Raw genomic sequence first — 18878 nt, forward strand, 5'->3', positions numbered from 1 at the left:
AAGATAGGCACACACAAAACAAACACTCCTAACACTGACTAATGCGTGTAATACCCGCTAGTCTAGACGTCTTATCTCTCTAATCATGCGGGGCTTTTTAGGATAGGTAGGCCGACCAGGTGTGCATTAGAGTGCGTGTGTGTCACTTTGTCATTGCAAATCCAGGGTGATAAACAGTGTGTCAATAAAGCAGCGTAGTACAGGAAGCTGGGAAATAAAGTGGAACTGACAGCAGTATGTAATTAGCATCACGCTACTCTGTCCATAGGCCAGACAGGACCAAGGCAGAGACTGTACGGTGAATAATACAACAATGCAGACATTCAATACAGCTGAGTAATAATCAGAATCATTTTGTGACTTAACTGCCAGTTCATGATGAGTTTTCTGATATTTTGAAACTCCACAAGTCAGATATACGTTCCCTGGAATACAATCTTCTATCTAATCTTCTACAGGAAGACATCTTTTAGTTTTCCAGAGGTTTGTTTGGATTAAACAGAGGAAGCGTGAGGCCACTTAGCAAGAGCCGGTGACTGAACACATAAATCATCTTCAGAAACCCTCGTTTCCAGAACACTGAAGGAAGGGCAGAGGATGGTATCTGACTACACAGTGTGAAGAGTTGCATAGTGTGTGTTGAGGTTGTTTTGGCCATAGTCAAAACACTGAGCGAGGGCTGGGTGATTGTGGTCGAGCGAACGGATCATTACAACACACGGAAAAAGTGACCATGAGGGAAATGAGAGGGAAGCTGAGCGGTCTGTGATTCTAAGTTCCTCAGTTTCTAGGAAGAAAAGCTGCAGAATAACATACAACACAGTAACACACAACTCTATTAAAGATAATAGAATATTTCTATTTAATACTACAGAATACTTCTACTATTAGTTAAAAATGTGTTCCCACACCACCCTCATCTTTTCTTTGATAGAAGTGTGGGCTATGATTTTGGCATTTATCGTAGCTTAAAATGAAAAGCTACATCATAGCTTTAATGTCCTGTGGGAATCATGTCTCACCAACATTTTAGCTTTTTATGAGATAAGAAAATCAGCCCTGTTTTCAGCTTTGTAACAATGTATTTTTCAGATAATCCAGTGGGTAAACGTTTCATTGAGCTTAAAGTGGCAGTAGGCAGTATATATTTTTGACATCATTGGGCAAAACTTCCATAATAACCTTTCAGCATATTGTAATTCAAGTGTTCTGAGAGATAACTAGACTTCTGCTCCTCCTCATGGCTCTGTTTTCAGGCTTTAAAAAATCTAGCCTGTGACGGGAGACTTTGACCAATCACAGGTCATTTCATTGAGAGAGCGTTCCTATTGGCTGTGCTCCGGTCATGTGACCATAACGTGGTGTTCCATCACCAGATTTCACAGTGACGGCGTCGTCACAAACTTTCTCATTTTACAGCTAAACAGTGCACTACAAGATGATTCTGAAAACATGTGAGGAGAGAAATAGGCATTAACGTAACATAATATTGATTGTGAAATCTTGCAGATGCCGTTAGGAGCACCGGAGCACACAGAGGAACACGATTTGTTTTCAGGTTACCTGTTTCATGTACTACTGTCAGGATATAGCGACTGTTTTATAAAAATCATATTTGCTCCAATCTCGCCTACTTCAGCTTTAACAAGTCTTCATAACTTCAAATAGCATTTCCGTTCGTGTTTTTTTCCCCATCCATCCAAAGATACACTTTCTTGTTGTTTCCTCTATAGTTCCAACAGTTTCACGGCAGTTTGTGAAATAGTCACGACATTTAATCTATTTTATTTGTGTACATAGACACAAATTCTAAATACTAAAAATTACTTTTTTTTTGGACCATGGTTTTCTTTGAACAGATCATTTGTTACGAACGCAAATGTTAGAGCCACAGTTGTGATTAATCATGTAATAAACAGGCACCAGATCAGATACGAGGAATCAACTGAGCAATGTTGACAGGATTTATTTAAATTTTTACAATCTTTCCACATAAAGTAATAACAATGTACAATTAAATAAGACTAAACAGATTTAAAATGTATATGGTTTTAATATGCTACTATGCACACTCTGAATGTCTACATACTCGATCATGAGGTCACTTTTGTTCCTTCGAACTAATCAGCAGAGTGAGAGAAAGAGAGAGAGAGAGAGAAGGTCAAAAGGAGACAGAAGTGGGTTAATAAAAATAGGAACATTCCTCTATCAGAGGGGGATCAATGGAGACTGATAGTTAAACGGGCTGCTATTGATCCGATCAATCAAACATAGTGAGTGTCACAACCAGGGGCGAAACTGATGCAGTACTGTATGCATGTGCCTGCAAGTTGGCACAGCTGGAGAATGAATCTGACTGCACAGCGTGATGTCAAAGAGCACAAATACATAGAATAAAACACAGGACTGTAATCTCTTAACACCACAACTATTTTCCACTAATTTTCCTTGCAGTGGTGAAGGGGGTTTGTGTGTGTTTGAGAAAGAGGAGTGGGAGGTCCGGTCAATGAAAGGCGATCTGAGATTCCTTTGCAGGACTGAGACGAACACGGGGGCGTCACAAGGTCCAGCAGGAAGGAAAAGGGCTTGTGCATGTTGTCATAGATGCTGTACGAGGAGAAGACACACTCACACACACACTCACACACACAGCAGGGAGTTGTGCAACAGCGGCTGCCTTTAAAGAGCGTGTGCAGTCAGGTGGGGGAAATTCCCTGGTCACAGTCCCAGCATTCCAAAGGGAGCCGAGTTATTGCCGCCCGTCACATCCAAGTGGTCGGTCGGTCGGTCAGGTGGCCCTTCCTGCGTGAGTCTGTGCCTTTTTCTGTTCTGTGTGACGGACGATAAATGAGCAGGAAGTCCAAAACGAGCGAGGCTGTTTCAAGTTCACGACCCGGCCTTCTGAGTAACAACCCAAAACAGGACGGAGACGTATGCGTGCGTGCGTCAGCGCAGTCAACACAAAAACAACAACAGGTTAGGCTGCGCGTTTGATCCCCATATGGGGTCGGAGACAGGCTCCAGGCATTCATGATGTCACTGTAGTTACCATTACAGTGCGTGTCATTTCACAGTAGACATCACAGACCACATTGTACAGTACTTATATTCCCAGACACTAGAGAGCAGCTGAACAGTATTCCCCTCCGTCACGCTAACAACACGGTTAGATTTTGCTGACAGCCAGAAGGCTTCTGTAAAATAATAAACATAACTCCCCCTTCAAGGCCAGTCCTCAGTACTGATACAGCTCGGATTAAGTTATAATCTGATACAGAAAGTGGGTTAAGGACACATCGTGTTAACCCTAAAAGAGTCTGACAAGATTCAGAGCTTGCAGAACTAATATTGTCGAGGTTTTGAATGTGTCAGATTAGAAGTAAGTGTACATGTTAGTGTTAGTGTCAGTCTTAGGCACTGGACAGCATCGTAGATGTGAAGATCTGCTGCAGGATTTGGGGGATCTGCTTGGTGTCCATGGCAACGAAGGATCTCCCTGCTGGAAGGGTCTTTTGGAGTCTGAATTAAGGAAGGGAAAAAAAAGATGGTTAAACAGAAGGTCTGAACTTAAGCAACAGAATCGTTTCCTAAAACAAAAAAGACACACAAGTGCTTGTTTGTTGTGTGAACTGGTCCTCGACAGAGTACAGTGTGTGTGAATGAAAGGGCTGTCACTCACATGGAGGAGCTTAGGAGCAACACAACACAGCTGCTCGCATTAAGTTCCAGTCCCTTTGTTCTTTCATTCCCTCATTTACTTACACATTCCTCTTTTTCAATTAGTAGTTTGTCTTCTACATGAGGACGCACACCAGCATGGACAGTCAACAGGGATATAAACAGTCTTCCCAAAGCGTCCGAACATCAAATTACGTAACTCTATAGCTTCCCCATAACTAAGGTCCTAATGCTTGCGTGCTTCCATGACATGTGAATATATCATTCTCATAGAGCTCTACAGTGACCGTCCACTGAAAGTGGACTTCTCATTCATTCACTCTATTGACATTTCAGAAAATCCTTATTTTAAAGAGTTTTAAGCCTGGAACCAAGCCAACCATCCACAAGATGAATCATGACCATAAAACATTTGATTCAGAGAAAAAAAAAAATTGGAAAACAGCTCATCCCATAAACCATTGAAAAATGGCGATTCGCTGCCTCTGGAAACTAACCCTTGTCGATCTAAAATTAAGACTCAGCAACTGCGTGGATTATTTCTCGCCTCAAATGTTTTCAGAAACACATTTCGGGGAAGTTTATTCGTAAGAGAAAGTCCCCAAAGTGAAGCGCCATGTTGGTCCATGTTGAAATCTGGGAGCAGACCATGGAACAGCACGTACCAAGCCCCCAGGAAGAGCGGCAGGGTTTGAAGCAAATTGTTTTGCAGTGGCCAAACGGTGGTACTACAACTTTCATGTCCGTCACGTGATGCCATTGGGTCCAACATTTTTTTTTCCCATAGACTTACATTGGGAAAGAAACGTCTAACACTTGAATATTCCTTATTTAAAGCATTAAGTCCTAAAAGTTGTAAAATGCACTAACAGCTGAATCCAGAGTTATTTCTCTTCCTCCGTTAATGTGAATGAGACTCAGACCGAGCGCTGGAGCGAGGGCTGGGAAGCGAAGTTAAAGGAAACACTACTGCGCCTGCTCTATGGGTCCAATGGATGCGGAAGATCGCCGGATGATCCGGGTACTTTATCACTCGACAGTCGAGCCATTTTGGCTTCATGCACCACTGAGCAACTCTCACAGGAATGAACAGGAGCCCTCCTACAACGCTGTATCCAGTTCTCTTTATACATCCATGGCACCTACGAGCACGTATCCTTACTGACCGTTCACGGGTGCCGTAAACATTTCCATAGTAACAGTAAGCTCCACCAATCAGAAACGTCACTGTTACACTTTAGGATTGTGGGTAGTGTAATACTTCTCCATGACACTGTGAATGAAACATGTTTTTCTTAAAACAAGGTTGATATCATAGGGAGTCTCATAGCTAGTCGTAAGTCTACCTTGGATGGTTACGACAAAATGGGTAATAATCAAAAACCTCGATACAGAATATGAACGTGATTTTCACTTCCGTAACCTCCCTGTTGAGCTCTATTCCTCTATCCTCATATTCTGACTTGAACCTATAGACTTGTTAGTTAGTAGAGTTAATTCCTACCCGACCGTGGCTTCCTGAGTTAAAGAGTAATTCCTCCTGTAGCTGTTTACGGGTCAGAGGTCTCTTTCTTCCTCCCTTGTTGTTCCAACTCTTCCCAGAGTCATGAGCGGGGTGCAAAACAGGTCATTATCATTCTGAAAGTCCTTCAGTTCGTGACCGCGTTTCAACCATGAAGCCGGTGGCTCCTCAAAGCAGACAGAAGAGTGCACTTACACCCTCTTTTGTCCTGCCTGCAAAGCTCAGGACGTAATCTGGGATGTGACAACAAAGGTCAGCAGGACCAGCGGCAAGTGGGAACATGAGTCGGCCTCAGAGAGACTAATGGAGACTCACTGTTCCACCTCACTTTGAAGTCTAGTTGTTCGTTATTGGTTTTGGATGACCGGCTACAGTCGAGTATCTTTAGCAGGATCCTTAAAGTTGACTACATGGCTACTGTTCAAATATACCAGTCCTTTTGAGTTCTTTGCATCTCCTTGTCTCTGCTCCTTTCTCATTACTACCTCTCCTCCCCTCCACCCTTTCCCTCCTCTCTCTGGCATCTTTTCTAACCTTTTCCCTCATATTGTTTCACTCACTTCCTGTCATCCTTCCTGTTTCCTCCTTTGCCTCCCCTATTTACACCCTCTACTTATCTCCACCAAGAAACCCCCACCACTGTCTCCACCTCCACCTCCTCACCTTTCGGCCTGATCGCCGAGAGATCCGATGAAGATGGCGAAGGCGTTGACCTCCGGGTCAGAGGTCAGGACTTGGGCGAAGCGCTCGGGCCTGATGCCGTAGCGTTCCAGGTTGGCGTCGCTGAGCACCACCACGAAGTGCTCGTCGGCCTCTTCTCTTGCCAGCTCCTTGATGCTGGAGTCTGTGCCCTCCAGAGTGAAGTCACCGCTCATGCAGAACTGAGAGTGGGCATGCATGTTCTGCAAGGAGAGGGAGGAAGAGGAGGAGGAGGAGGAGGAAGGAAAAAGGCCAGAGAGAAAAGAAGTTTAAAAAGGTGTTCAGAGTTCAGACATACCTGACCTCACTCTCACTATTAGGGCTGGGTATCGTTTAAAAAATGATGATGCCAGTACCATTACCAGTACCCTTAATGTAATACCGATACCAATAGGGTACTTCATCAGATACCCATCATGTAAATGGAAGCTGTGTGTTTGTCCCACTGGCTACTGTAGCTCACGAAGCTGTTCATTCCCTCCGCTCACCAGCTCAAAGCCGCTCAACAAAGAAACAAGCTGTGTTGTATTTAAGTACGGCTGTAGGCTACCAAATGTCATGTTTTTTTACATTCAAGGCTTTAATTGAGATTTTCGGATGAAGCGTCGAATGTCTGTCGTCATATTCTTTAATAAAAATAACTCATCAGTTTTGTGGAGTGGGAGAGCAAACAGTCTTTTGACTGCCATGAAAATGTTGTTTTTCGAAAGGCTAAACGCCAACAAATATGGATTGAAGCAGACTATATCATTAGATAAAAACATCTATCTTTGTTCAATAACTGTTGACTTTTGGACTTTAAAACACTCTGCAGTCATTAGAAAAGTCTGGATCACACAAGTTTGAAACAATCCCATGTTACTGCCGTGTGCAATACACAGATAAATTCTGGGTCGGGCTTCGAACTCATGGTTTGAGCGGTACTGGAGCGAAATTGGAGCGTGATGGAGCAGGAGATAAGTCCGGGTTATTTTGGTAGATGCCTTATAGGTGTCAGGTACCGTTACCCAGCCCTACTCACGATACATTATGACACAGGTGGAGAAGTTGTTAGTGGTGGCTGACCCTGGGAAGTGGAGGACCGATGCCTGCGAACAGCACTGAGGATTGTACTCACAGGCTAATTTGAAATTGTATATTCAAGGTTCAGTTTGTCCAAGTTAAACATATAAAACTATCTGAATGGCTAGATACCACTAGAGGAAAACAACAACCACAACAACAACAACAACAATCCTTCCAGTTAATGAGAGAGAAAGAAAGAAATACAACAATACAAACCATTGTTTTCAGTCTATTTGGGTGGGTATGTGTGGGAATAACAGTAACAAAAGAAGAATGGACTGATAGTGAATGTGTACCTTGAGGACTTTGAGTCTCTGTTTGTTATTTTTGGGGGCTTTATCCGCTCTGACCAGCTCGATGTCATAGCCGTCGCCTGAGTGGCCCACAATGTCGTACTGAGTAGAGGAAACAGTTTAAGTAAGAGAAAAGAATTGACAAAAGTTAACATGTTGGGCACCACATCAACATAAATGACAGCAATGACAACGTGTTGTTGTTGCACAACCCCAGAATTTAGTGTAAACCCCTGTTGAATCCTCCTCATGACGTGTAAAGACGCAGGTGTGACGGTGCAGAGACGTCACATCGTAACTTATACATCCTCGCTCCAGGCTGCACCCACTACAGTACGTTGACCCTGTTGAAAGTGTGCATGCCTCCGATAGACCATCTGTCACAACTGGCCTACATAAACCCGGGTCAGCCTGGCAGTGTGGGCTCCACTGTGCTATTTCAGGACCCAGGTATTATATATATATGGGCTATTTCTAATAAGGGCAGTTATGACGGCGGTGGTCAGAGTTATGCGACTGTGTGTCTCATCCATTCATATCACTGTTGCTGGGTAAGAAGTGTGTTCTTTCAAAATGTCAAATCTTTTTTGTACGATATATTTATTTATTTTTTTTTTGTTTTTTTATACCTCAGGGACCAAGGAATTGAAATCACTCAAATTAAAGCTCAGAGTTTTTTTTAATTTTTTCTACAACACTGATAAGTAATTTTTCCACTCCATTTTTGGCTTGTAATAGGGTCTATGGAGGACAGATCAAAATCATGAATAAATAAATAAATAAAAGTATCAAAAATAATATTACAAAATAAATGTAGGCATTAATTAACTGATAAAATGTGACAGAAATAAATAGCTTCTTTAATTAGCTTCTTTATTTATTTACTTTTGTATTAATCCCACTATCTATCTACTCTTCAATTCAATTTTCCCCTTCATTTATACCTTTATTTTTTATTGACTTTTACATTTATTTATTTATGCATTTATTTAAATTTTTATTTTGATGGCTGTAATAAATAGGACATGAGACTATAAAGTGACAAATTCTTAAGACTACTCTTTCATCATGCCATCTTTATTTACATGCACTGTTTCAAATATAAATCCTAAATAGATATGCATGTCTGACCAACCACCATCAATGGTTGTCTTACATTGTAAGACACACACACACACACACACACACACACACACACACACACAATGTAAGACTGCACGGGGTGAGGTATCACGGGCTCACACAAGTGACCATGTCTTATGAGTTATCAGATGCACTTTTATGTAAGGGCTGTTGCGCAATGAAAGCAGTTGGCGCACTGACATGTGATGATCAGCACTGAAATGTGTGTGTGTGTGTGTGTGTGTGTGTGTGCGTGTGTGCGTGTGTGTGTGTGTGTGTGTGTGTGTGTGTATGTGTTCTGATATGTGATCAGTATTAGGTTGGGTTGAGTGTCACTTAGGGGCCAAGAAGTCTGTCTCCCTTCAACTTTTTTACACTCACTCATATCTCCCTCCTCCTCTCTGCTCCTCTCTATTTCTCCGTCTTTTACCATGATCCTACTTTCCTGGCCAAGATGGACTCCTTATGTTCCGTTCATGAATGGCTCATTAAATGTGTCAACTATTGAGTTTTCTTTGCAGAAACTAAGTTTTACAAAAGCGGCACATAAAATGAGACAGTAGCAGACAGGTAGTGAGGATCATAAAATTATTCACCACCAAAAAGTATGTCATTTACTGCCAAGCACAGTGTGGTCAGAAGTTACAACATAACAGATCCTTCACACGGCAAACCAGGTGACCGTAGTGTATAAGACGTGGACGTGGACGCTGAATAAGACATTTCTAGGTGATCAAAATGTTACAATTAACTTTGATGAACTGAAAACACACTGTGAAAGGGTTAAAGTTGTAAGACGAAAACACGGACAACGCCGTGGTAGCAACCTGTCAATCACAAGGTAGCCCCGCCCTAAAGCATCCCCTGCTTTATGGTCTATTTGACTCTAAATGGGACCATGATTTACTAAATGAGCATCATGCTGTATTGAAGAAGACTTGAAACTAGTGATTGAGACCATAAACTCATGTTTACAATGTTTACTGAGGTAATAAATCAAGTGAGAAGTAGGCTCATTTTCTCATAGACTTCTATACAATCAGACTTCTTTTTGCAACCAGAGGAGTCGCCCCCTGCTGGCTGTTAGAGAGAATGCAAGTTTAAGGCACTTCAGCATTGGCTTCACTTTTCAGACACAGAGTTTGCCGCCTGCAGGTGACTAAGGGACCTGAGTAAAAAAGCAGAAGTCATCTACTAAGTTATCACTCTGACCTCAATAAGTTTGGATATGTAACATGATAGTGGTGGGTTGAGGTTGTATAGTATCCTCAGTAACATTACATCAATTTGGCAGATGCTTTTGTCCAAAGCGACTTCCATACACACAATGTTTGTTGTGACATCTCACCTTGAACTTGTGCTCGTAGCTCTCCAGAGCCTCCATGACCATACACACAGCCTCCATGGAGCGCTCCAGCCTGCCATCCACGCCGTTGAAGCGGTACATGCTGCCCGACACGTCCGCCAACACCCGTAAACGCTTGGGCTTCTGCTGAGGACTGCCCAGCTGCAAACACACACACAAAACACAAAAACTCTCAAAGAAAATCAGCAGTGACTAATGACTAAATTAAAGAAAATACCAGCTTTGGAAAGTATTTCGAGGAATTTGGCGTAGCTTACTTAGAATAACATTCAACACAAGGTCGGGATTTCAAAACTGGCTGCAATTACTTCAGTGTAGACTTTCACGCCAGACCAAAAATATGCAATGCTTGGAGCTAAATAAGGTGGGAAAACATGGCATGCATATTATGGTTAGTGTGTGTTTGTATGTTTAGTGTGGGAACTATCTCTGTGCTGTGTGTGTGAGCTCGAGCAGAAACACACGGTTTAATAATAATCTCACACACACCACTGGAATGTATCGTCTGACAGATAAAGGTCAAAATTATGTGTGTGTGTCTGGGAGTGTGTGTGTGTGTGTGTTTGGAGGTGTGGCTTGTAGCAACACACACGCACACACACCTCTGGGTCCAGCTCTCCTCTGCGTTTATATATAGCCTTCTCTCCAGTCAGTCCGTCAATGATTTTAGCATCATCCAGTTCTCCCAGAGCCTGGTTCTTCAACCACTGCCGCTCCTTCCCTTTAGCCTGAAAAACACACACACATAGACACAGTTTGTTATGTACCAATCAACCAAATAAATAAACACATTTCCAAATCTGTCTGGGAGAAGATGATTTCAGTTTGGCGGGGCAGGTTGGGAAACGAAGGAAAAAAAAAATCCAGACAGCTGTAATTCCGGCTGACACATTATAGACAACAAGAAAGATTTACAGCACATACAGTATGAGTATACTCAGAACCGTGTAAAGAAGAGAGTCACGTCAACTCCGTTCACTCTAATGCAGTGATTCTCAAAGTGGGATCCAGGGACCCCCAGGGGTTCCATGGCACTCTGTCAGAGGCTCGTGAAATAATTTGCTATAAATCATAAAATTGTACTGTATCATTAAAAAGTACATATCTACAGTAGGGGACCATTTGCACCAATAAAACAAGCATATTGTGTCCTTTACTCCCACCCACGTTAGCTTTGAGCCAATAGAAACTCTGATATGATTGTGACATCACATCAATGGTGAGCATATTTGAGTCGGTCCATATCATCAAGTGATGCTAAGACCAGACTAGCTAAATTGAGAAAATATGATGACAGTTATATCGAGCGACAGTGAAGGGAGATCAAAATGCGTCATGTGTTTTCAGGTGCTAGCGAATGAAGCCATGAAGCCGGCCGAGCTAAAGCGACATCTGATTACAAAGCATCCGGAATATCGGGACATGAATCATGAATAAAACTGAAATGTGTTTCCGTTTATCACTATCAAACAGGTCTGAAGTATTTACGTTTTAGAATACAAATAGTTCCAACGGCATCTAAGAGTAAAAATGGTAGTAAGCATTATGTTTAATCGGTGTTAGGATTATAAGGGGGTCCTTGGAAATTTTTCTCCCCTTTAAGGGATCCCTGACCCCCAAATTGCAGTTCTGTCCCTCTGTATAATGCATTCAAATTGACTGCCAAGGACTTCCTTCTATCTGAAGTCTACGTGAATCATGTGATGATCAAGCATTTTGAACTGCCGTTGGTGCGACTCTCTCTTTATACGGCTCTGAGTATACTAAAAGGAGTTCATGGCATTTGTCACCACCACCACCACAAACTAACCCCTTTCCTCCCACCCACACCCACAGAGCAAAAGAGGCAGGAGGCCGGGGTCTCTTTGAAGCTCTGACCCCGTCTCTCAGGATGTCTCTACACTTTTTAGCAGAGCAGAGAGGAAGAGCACTTTCTCCTGTCTCCAGTTTGCTCCCTAAGGAAGAGGAGCTCCTTTACAGAAAAAGGAGGTTAACAAAAGAAAGAACACAATCCGTTCCTCCCCACCCACACCGGGTCATTGTGATGAGAGTGTCTTTTTACATAACACATGGCGTGTGTACACACAAAAGAACATATAGATTGGACATCATGTCACACAGAGAACAGGTCTCATGACTTAACATCACTGATAAGAATTGATTCACGTAACAATAGCTGTCAATTGATTAGATTAGATTAGATTAGATTAGCCCGGTCGCACGAAAAGGCGTGTGAATGACACGACAATGCGCGAGGCAAAAGCGTGCCATAAGAATGCCCTTCCTGCTTTAGGCGTGACATGTTCATGCCATGTAGTCCGTACTGACTGCAATGTAAATGCATCCGCGTAAATATGCTACGCTCAGATCTAGTGACATAGAACAAAGAGTGAGAAAGATCGCTTATGGCAGGTGGGAGGGGAGGTGGATGGGTCCAACAAACACAGGATTCTCAACCAGGGGACCTACGTTTTGAGACTTCTTTGCTGTCTTAACTTTTCTGATTGAGGCGGTTTTTGTGCAAGAGCTTGTGCTTACCTAACGATAACCTAACGCCCACAGACTTTATTTTGTTTATTGGTTTATTTTCATCGAAACCCCCTTTATACACGTGTCCTTATCAAAGAGGCATTTGTTTCTTGTGCGATTTGTTTGTCCAACTAAATATTTCCGTATCATGTGGTTGGAAAGTGGTTCGCAGGCTTCTTTCCGATCAGCTGAAATCTGGGGAATCAGTAGCGCTACAGTACTTTAGACTCACATGGGTTCAAAACTAAATGTAAACACGTGTTTTACTGTTTTATAAAGCCTATAACAAAGCAGTGTTTTTCCATCACTTCACACTGACTGCTGGGGAATGAAACTGTGCATTATCCCAGGTCCTGTAAGAGCAATCAGAGTTGCCAAAAAGCGTCAGGTTGCTTTGTTGTGCTCTCTTTGTTCATGGAGAAACCACATCATGCACAAAAATGATTCAATTTTTGACAACGTGGTATCTTTTAATAAGCTCACTATCATTAAACATTTCCAAAATATCTCTCCTCCCTTAACATGACTGTCATCTCCTGAGAACTTCCCAACAGGTTAAGACACCTCTGCTAGAGATACGAGTCATTTCCCTGTCAAATTAAATTGAAACTAGAATCACTGCCAACCAGTCAAGTTGTAGTTTACACTCAAGTTTGTCCAAAATGTCATCACTTCATCACTTTTATCCTGTTAGAACGTTTGTGTGAAATTGTCATAGTTAGCAGATGAATACTTGAGTTGTGGCCAAAAAACGTGTTTTGTGCGATCACAGTGAGCTTTGACACAATCTAATCAGTTCATCTTTGAGTCCAAGTGGAGGTTCGTGCAAAAACAATTGAGAAATTCACTCAAGGCGTTCCCGAGATATCCTGAGGATGGGACGGATGTGATGTCACACTGACATTTGACCACCAAATTCTAATCAGTTCATCCTTGAGTCCAAGTGGAGGTTTGTGCTAAAATTGAAGAAATTCCCTAAAGGCATTCCTGAGATATCGCGTTCACGAGAAGGTACGGACGGATGGACAACCCAAAAACAATTCCTCAGGCTACGGCTGACGCCAGCGCTGAGATATAAAATGTTTATAACCTTGGGCCCTTAAAGAAGGAGCAAATCTGCATCGCTCCGTGATTCTTTTGGCCAGTTAGGACTGATTTCCTACTCTGAGACGCTTGATAGCTACGTGCCCAGGAGCTTGGCAAGCCAGTTCTTCGTTGAGAGATAAATAGAGAGGGGTTTCCCTCAGGGAGACTGATGGGCTGGAAACAATACACTATCAGTTTATTGAAAGCTTGCCAGCTATGGTTAGGTGTGTGTGTGTGTGTGTGTGTGTGTGTTTGAGTATGACTCCTTAAATCACTCTTCAGGTATGATAAAAATAACATGACTTCACAGCGTCACGCCCGCTGGGATTGGTATAATCTCCATCCGTCTTTACAGCCCTGGGGCTACGAGGACCGATACAAACAATAAGCAGCATTCATGTTCAAAGCCAGCGCTGGCACGGCTGCAAACACCTGGATGGAAAACACAAACACACACACACACACAAACACCCGCCCACCACAATATATACAAACAGAGCTTCACACCTGGACAGCAGAATAATAGAGCAAGGCCTGGTGTCGCTGCTCTGTAATCATACTCACATGCTGCATGATTTGCCTCTCGTCACATGCACACACACACACATTACCGCCACCATGCATCAACACGCATTTCCCCTAAGAAGCTCAAACAAAGGGAGGAAAATCTACATCAAAATAATGAAATGGAGACAATATCATATCCTGGATTTTGACCACCACTCCCTGCGCTCTTGCTTTTCATTCACTCAGCCAATCAGGGCGCTCCTGTGGGACAGCGCCCCCTCCTTCCTGTCTCTGGGGTTGTTTAAGGTCAACCAATTGTTGTCTACCAACTTCATGACCCCAGGACTTTGGTTTTCTGACCTGCCGGGGTCGACTGCAGTCCTTCCTGTCTGACTGTACAGTACAGTACAAGCTATTTTACCGAACCTGAACGAGCAGACCTGTCATGTCTAACAACTGTTTTAAGGGGAGACGCCAGGTGAACAGGGTTAACATTTTAACTAATTACTTACGTTAAGGCAATTCTTTTTTGTATTACAAGTTCTCTGGCATTTTATGTTTAATTATGCAAATGAGGCATTATCTAATGCTTACTTTTCGAGAAATCTACAGACGCAAATAGACAAAGTAGTAAAATAAACACCTAAATGTGTATCTCTGATGTTTTCTTTCCACTAGTCTGAAAGACGACATGTTACGGAAACAAAGGAGCCCAAAATCTAAAATATTTATAAGTGCATTTAAGATATTTCCATATCCAAAAACACCAAACATCAGGCTGAATTTACGAGGAAATGTCTGCAATTGGGATTAGAAATTCAGTTGAGTGATGCCAAGTGGAGTGAATCTGACCTGTAAACTGTCCAGGATGATGCGTAGAGACTGAACTTGTCTCCTGACGGCGTTGGAGAAGCGCTCGTACGTGGCAGCATCATACTCGCTCATATCGATCTCCTTCAACCTGAGATGGAAACACACAGAGGGAGAGGAGAGACGGATGACTTGATTTGATATGTTTTAGACAAAACACCCATTATGTTCAATATCAATAAGGATACAATAAGTTAGATTTGTACTTTCTTCTTTTGACTTTCAGCTTCAAAGGTCTTTCACAGAGGGGAACAGGCCTCTACTTCCATAATTGTGCTAATCAGGTGACTGACAGGCAGTTTAATTGGGCACAAGTAGGTTACTTCCAGCCTGCATCCATTCAGTGACTCTGTGGCTCTCAATATCACTTTGGGCAGGGAGCACTCAAGATTATAGTATCAATACCAATGAAGTGACACCGGACCAGTGGTCCAAAACTTTAAATCTCACTGGCCAATCAAAGGCACCGCAACAGGTTTGTGCTTTTAATCTGCAATTTATATTTGCATCTGAGCAACTACTTGGTCAAGTAGATAGAGAAAGAGAGTGAGAAATCTCTGCATGAGTTCAGGACACCTGCGGACAAACTGACACAGGGGTCAGTTTGTTAAATATGGAGCTCCTTTTGTGTGCATGTGCATGTGCATATACATGTGCACGTGCATTTGCATGTGCATGTGCATGTGTGTGTTCTCTCCACAGCACACCTGTGGACATGATGAGACAGGTGGGCTGTGCCCCCCAAACCGAGCTTATCAGTATAATCCCACTGTGCAGGTACTTTAGTAGCGCTGACAGAATCCTCCTCGGGTGTGGTAAAGGGTGCTACCCTCACTCTGTTTGAACTGAGAGAGGTGTGGGGGAGATCTCTGCCAGGTGTTTGAAACTTTTGGTGACAACCAGACCGTGACACCACAGAGATACAGAGCAGTGACTTCAAAACGCAGGGAGGGACTGAAGGATGGCGGAGAGGCTCCGACTTTATGTGTCACATCTTGCAACAAACTTCAATGTGTGTGTGTGTGTGTGTGTGTGTGTGTGAGTGTGTGAGTGTGTGTGGTTGCATGAGAACAGAGTCAGACGAATGTATTGTGTAGACTGCGCTGGTATCAGCCATGCAATCCAAAAGACTAAATACAAACACACAGATTCACTCAGAGAACGTCTACCAACATAATGTCTGCAATGGATGTCAGATTTAAGCTAAACTACATCATCACCAACACCTGGAATGTAATTTCAGTGTGGGGACCACATGTATAAGTCACATAAAAGAAAACACAGACAATATGTTAAACGTTCAAAGATAAGAAGTATAAATGTGAAAAAAAGTGTTTTTCGGTGGGATTGCTTGCCGATCCTGAGCTTGTCGCTTCCTGTTAGGTCAAAGCTCAGAACAACAAGAGGTCAAAGAGCAACAATAAACCTTCGTCCACTTATATTAACGCATGATACATTGGACTCTCTGTAGCAGAAGTAACAGCTTAAATAGACCACCGTATCAGAATATAGTGACTCATTTTTAAGTTGTCTGCTGGACTTAGATTACATTTGCTTCATTTAAGACAGATGCTTTTTTTAAACATGTTTTTTTTAATGTATTTTTTACATTTTATATATTTTAAGCATTTTTACATTTTATATACTTTTATGTATTTTTACATTTTATATACTTTTATGTATTTTTACATTTTATATACTTTTATGTATTTTACATTTTATACATTGTATATATTTTTATGTATTTTTACATTTGATATACTTTTATGTATTTTTACATTTTATGTATTTTTACATTTTATATATTTTACGTATTTTTACACTTTATATATGTTTATGTATTTTTTACATTCTATATACTTTTATGTATTTTTACATTTTATATATTTTTTACATTTTATAAATGTTTATGTAATTTTACATTTTGTAAATTCTATATATTTGTACATTCTATATCTTAGATTGGTGATCTGTGAATAACATTCATTCATCCATCATCTATCCCCACTCATCATCCTGTGCTGCTCTTCATTCTCATGACACATAATGTACTGTATCACACTCACATCGTAGTCCAGTTATTTTTGACCTGCACACACAGTCTCCCTGTCTGTTCCTCTGCATTCACACCACATCATGTCAGCCCACAGAGCAGTTCATAGCAGAGTGACTTCCTCCACACATTCCTAGGTGTGCATATGTGTGTGAGTGTGTGTGAGGATGCGTGAGAGTGTATGTGGTGAGCAGACACTCTGGCCAGTGGCCGCGGCTATTTCCTTCAAATTCCTGAACCTTGACTTAACCAGGAGACAGAGAGTGAATGACAAATACAGAGATAGAGTCTGATCTGGCTCGAGGTGGAGACACTGACATTTCACACACAACAGCCACAAAAACAAGGACTTTATGCTGACACTCCCTGCTAAACATACTACACAAACAGTAGCCTTCCATCCACAAGACCTGCTTCTCCAAGGTCATAGACAGGGATGTTTTGTTCTCATTTTATCCCGCAAATTATGATGCATTTAATTAGAGAAACAGAATAGCTAAACAAGATTGATTTAAAGGTATAGTCAGGGTGTTTCGGAGTCGGGTTGTATGTGGTACTTATCCATAGTCAGTGTATTGACACCAGTTTGGAGAAGCAGACAGGAGTTACCGCACAAGAGCAAAGCGATGTACTGCTGTGGACGGGGCCGGCAGCAAAACATATTTTAACCACCTAAAAGAAATGCTCACCTTAAAAAAATCTATATCAGTTTAAGTGTACGCTATATTTAGAATATTTTCACCGGTTAACCTTGCTGTCAGACAGCTATACAGTCTATGTTTTTGACAGGGAACTGAAGCCGTTATCTATGTTCTCGCCAAAGCCACCAGACTCCTTTGAGGTAAGATTACAGATTTTTTCAATGGAGTCTGGTGGCTTTGGCGAAAAGCCTAGAAGGACATAACAGCTTGAGTTCCCCATCGGACAGGGCTGTCTGACAGCAAGGTAAACTGATGAAAATATTCTAAATATAGCGTACACTTAAACGGATATCGATTTACCACCATCTACTGTAAGTAATACACTGATTATGGATAAGTACCTCATACAAACCCACTATCCCTTTAACAATGGCCTTGTATTTGTACTTGCTGGTTCTGTCAAACATCTGTCCATCACAACCTCCCACATATGTCAAATGTACTGCCCATTGTTGCTGCCTTGCTAAATCTTTCTGTGAATATTTATGTATTGTAAAAAAAGTTTGAAATGTCGACACTGAACAATAACAACTTATCTAACGCTCATCAATTGTTGAGCAATGCTTTCCATTTTCTGTGGGTGTGTTCCTTTTACATTTATGGATTCACAGCTGGAGGAAACTCAACTTATTCTCATTCATTTGTTTTATGTTTTATTAACTGTTGGTTGACAAATTTGAGCCTCATAACACTTTATTATGTACAGCACATGCCTCACTATGGAACTACAGTAAAACAAAGAGAGGAAGCAACAATGAACAATGAATTTGAGTCTTGAAGTGAGTGAGCTTTGGGTTTCCCGGTTACATTAAAGACACCTATAATGTCATTTTGCCTTCCTGTCGAACACTGTGAGAAAAAAATATGATCTATTAATGTTGACTTCATGTAATGTCAACTTTTTTAATCTATTCATAAATTAACTTTTGACCTTCAAAAATGGTATAAACCCATAAAAAATGGGAAGGCTGACAGGTATGGAGACACAGCTAGAGTGTGTACATGCTCACGTGGAGAGTTTCATGTTTTAGGCATACCTAAGCCTGTTTTTGCTTGTGTGTGTGTGAGTGTGTGTGTCAGGTACTTAAGGAAGGATCATAGTCTGATTGATGCTTAACCTAAAGCTAAGTAAACAAAGGATTGTGCACACACATCAGTGAACGAGAAGGTATGGAAAAAGCACGACAGAGTTGGCCTGTGATAAGAAAAAACAACATAAATTCAAGCCGCTCCATCTGTAGGTATTTCCGTAGTGTGTGCTCACCTGCTGTATTAAGTACTGTGACATCTACTTGGAAGCAGAGTGTCAGCGTGTAGCTACAAGATTTTCTCTGGGCTTAGTGGGACACTGATAGACAGGCAGCGACGGAGGGAGGGAGGGAGGAAG

The 18878-nt window shown here is 41.8% G+C and overlaps 1 protein-coding gene across 1 annotated transcript in view; it reads right to left on the reverse strand.

Moving 5' to 3' along the window:
* Positions 1-1950: 1950 nt before the first annotated feature.
* The window catches only part of vwa8 (von Willebrand factor A domain containing 8), a 75132-nt gene continuing 58204 nt past the window's right edge, over positions 1951-18878 (reverse strand). Inside the window, exons 40-45 of the mRNA XM_037789610.1 lie at positions 14720-14828; positions 10348-10473; positions 9728-9886; positions 7261-7359; positions 5864-6102; positions 1951-3519 (exon numbers count right to left, since the gene is read on the reverse strand). Of these exons, the coding sequence (XP_037645538.1) occupies positions 3411-3519; positions 5864-6102; positions 7261-7359; positions 9728-9886; positions 10348-10473; positions 14720-14828 (841 nt within the window). The 3' untranslated portion in view covers positions 1951-3410. The remainder of the gene's footprint in view (positions 3520-5863; positions 6103-7260; positions 7360-9727; positions 9887-10347; positions 10474-14719; positions 14829-18878) is intronic.

Source organism: Sebastes umbrosus, chromosome 13, assembly GCF_015220745.1.
Source record: "Sebastes umbrosus isolate fSebUmb1 chromosome 13, fSebUmb1.pri, whole genome shotgun sequence".
Lineage (NCBI taxonomy): Eukaryota > Metazoa > Chordata > Actinopteri > Perciformes > Sebastidae > Sebastes > Sebastes umbrosus.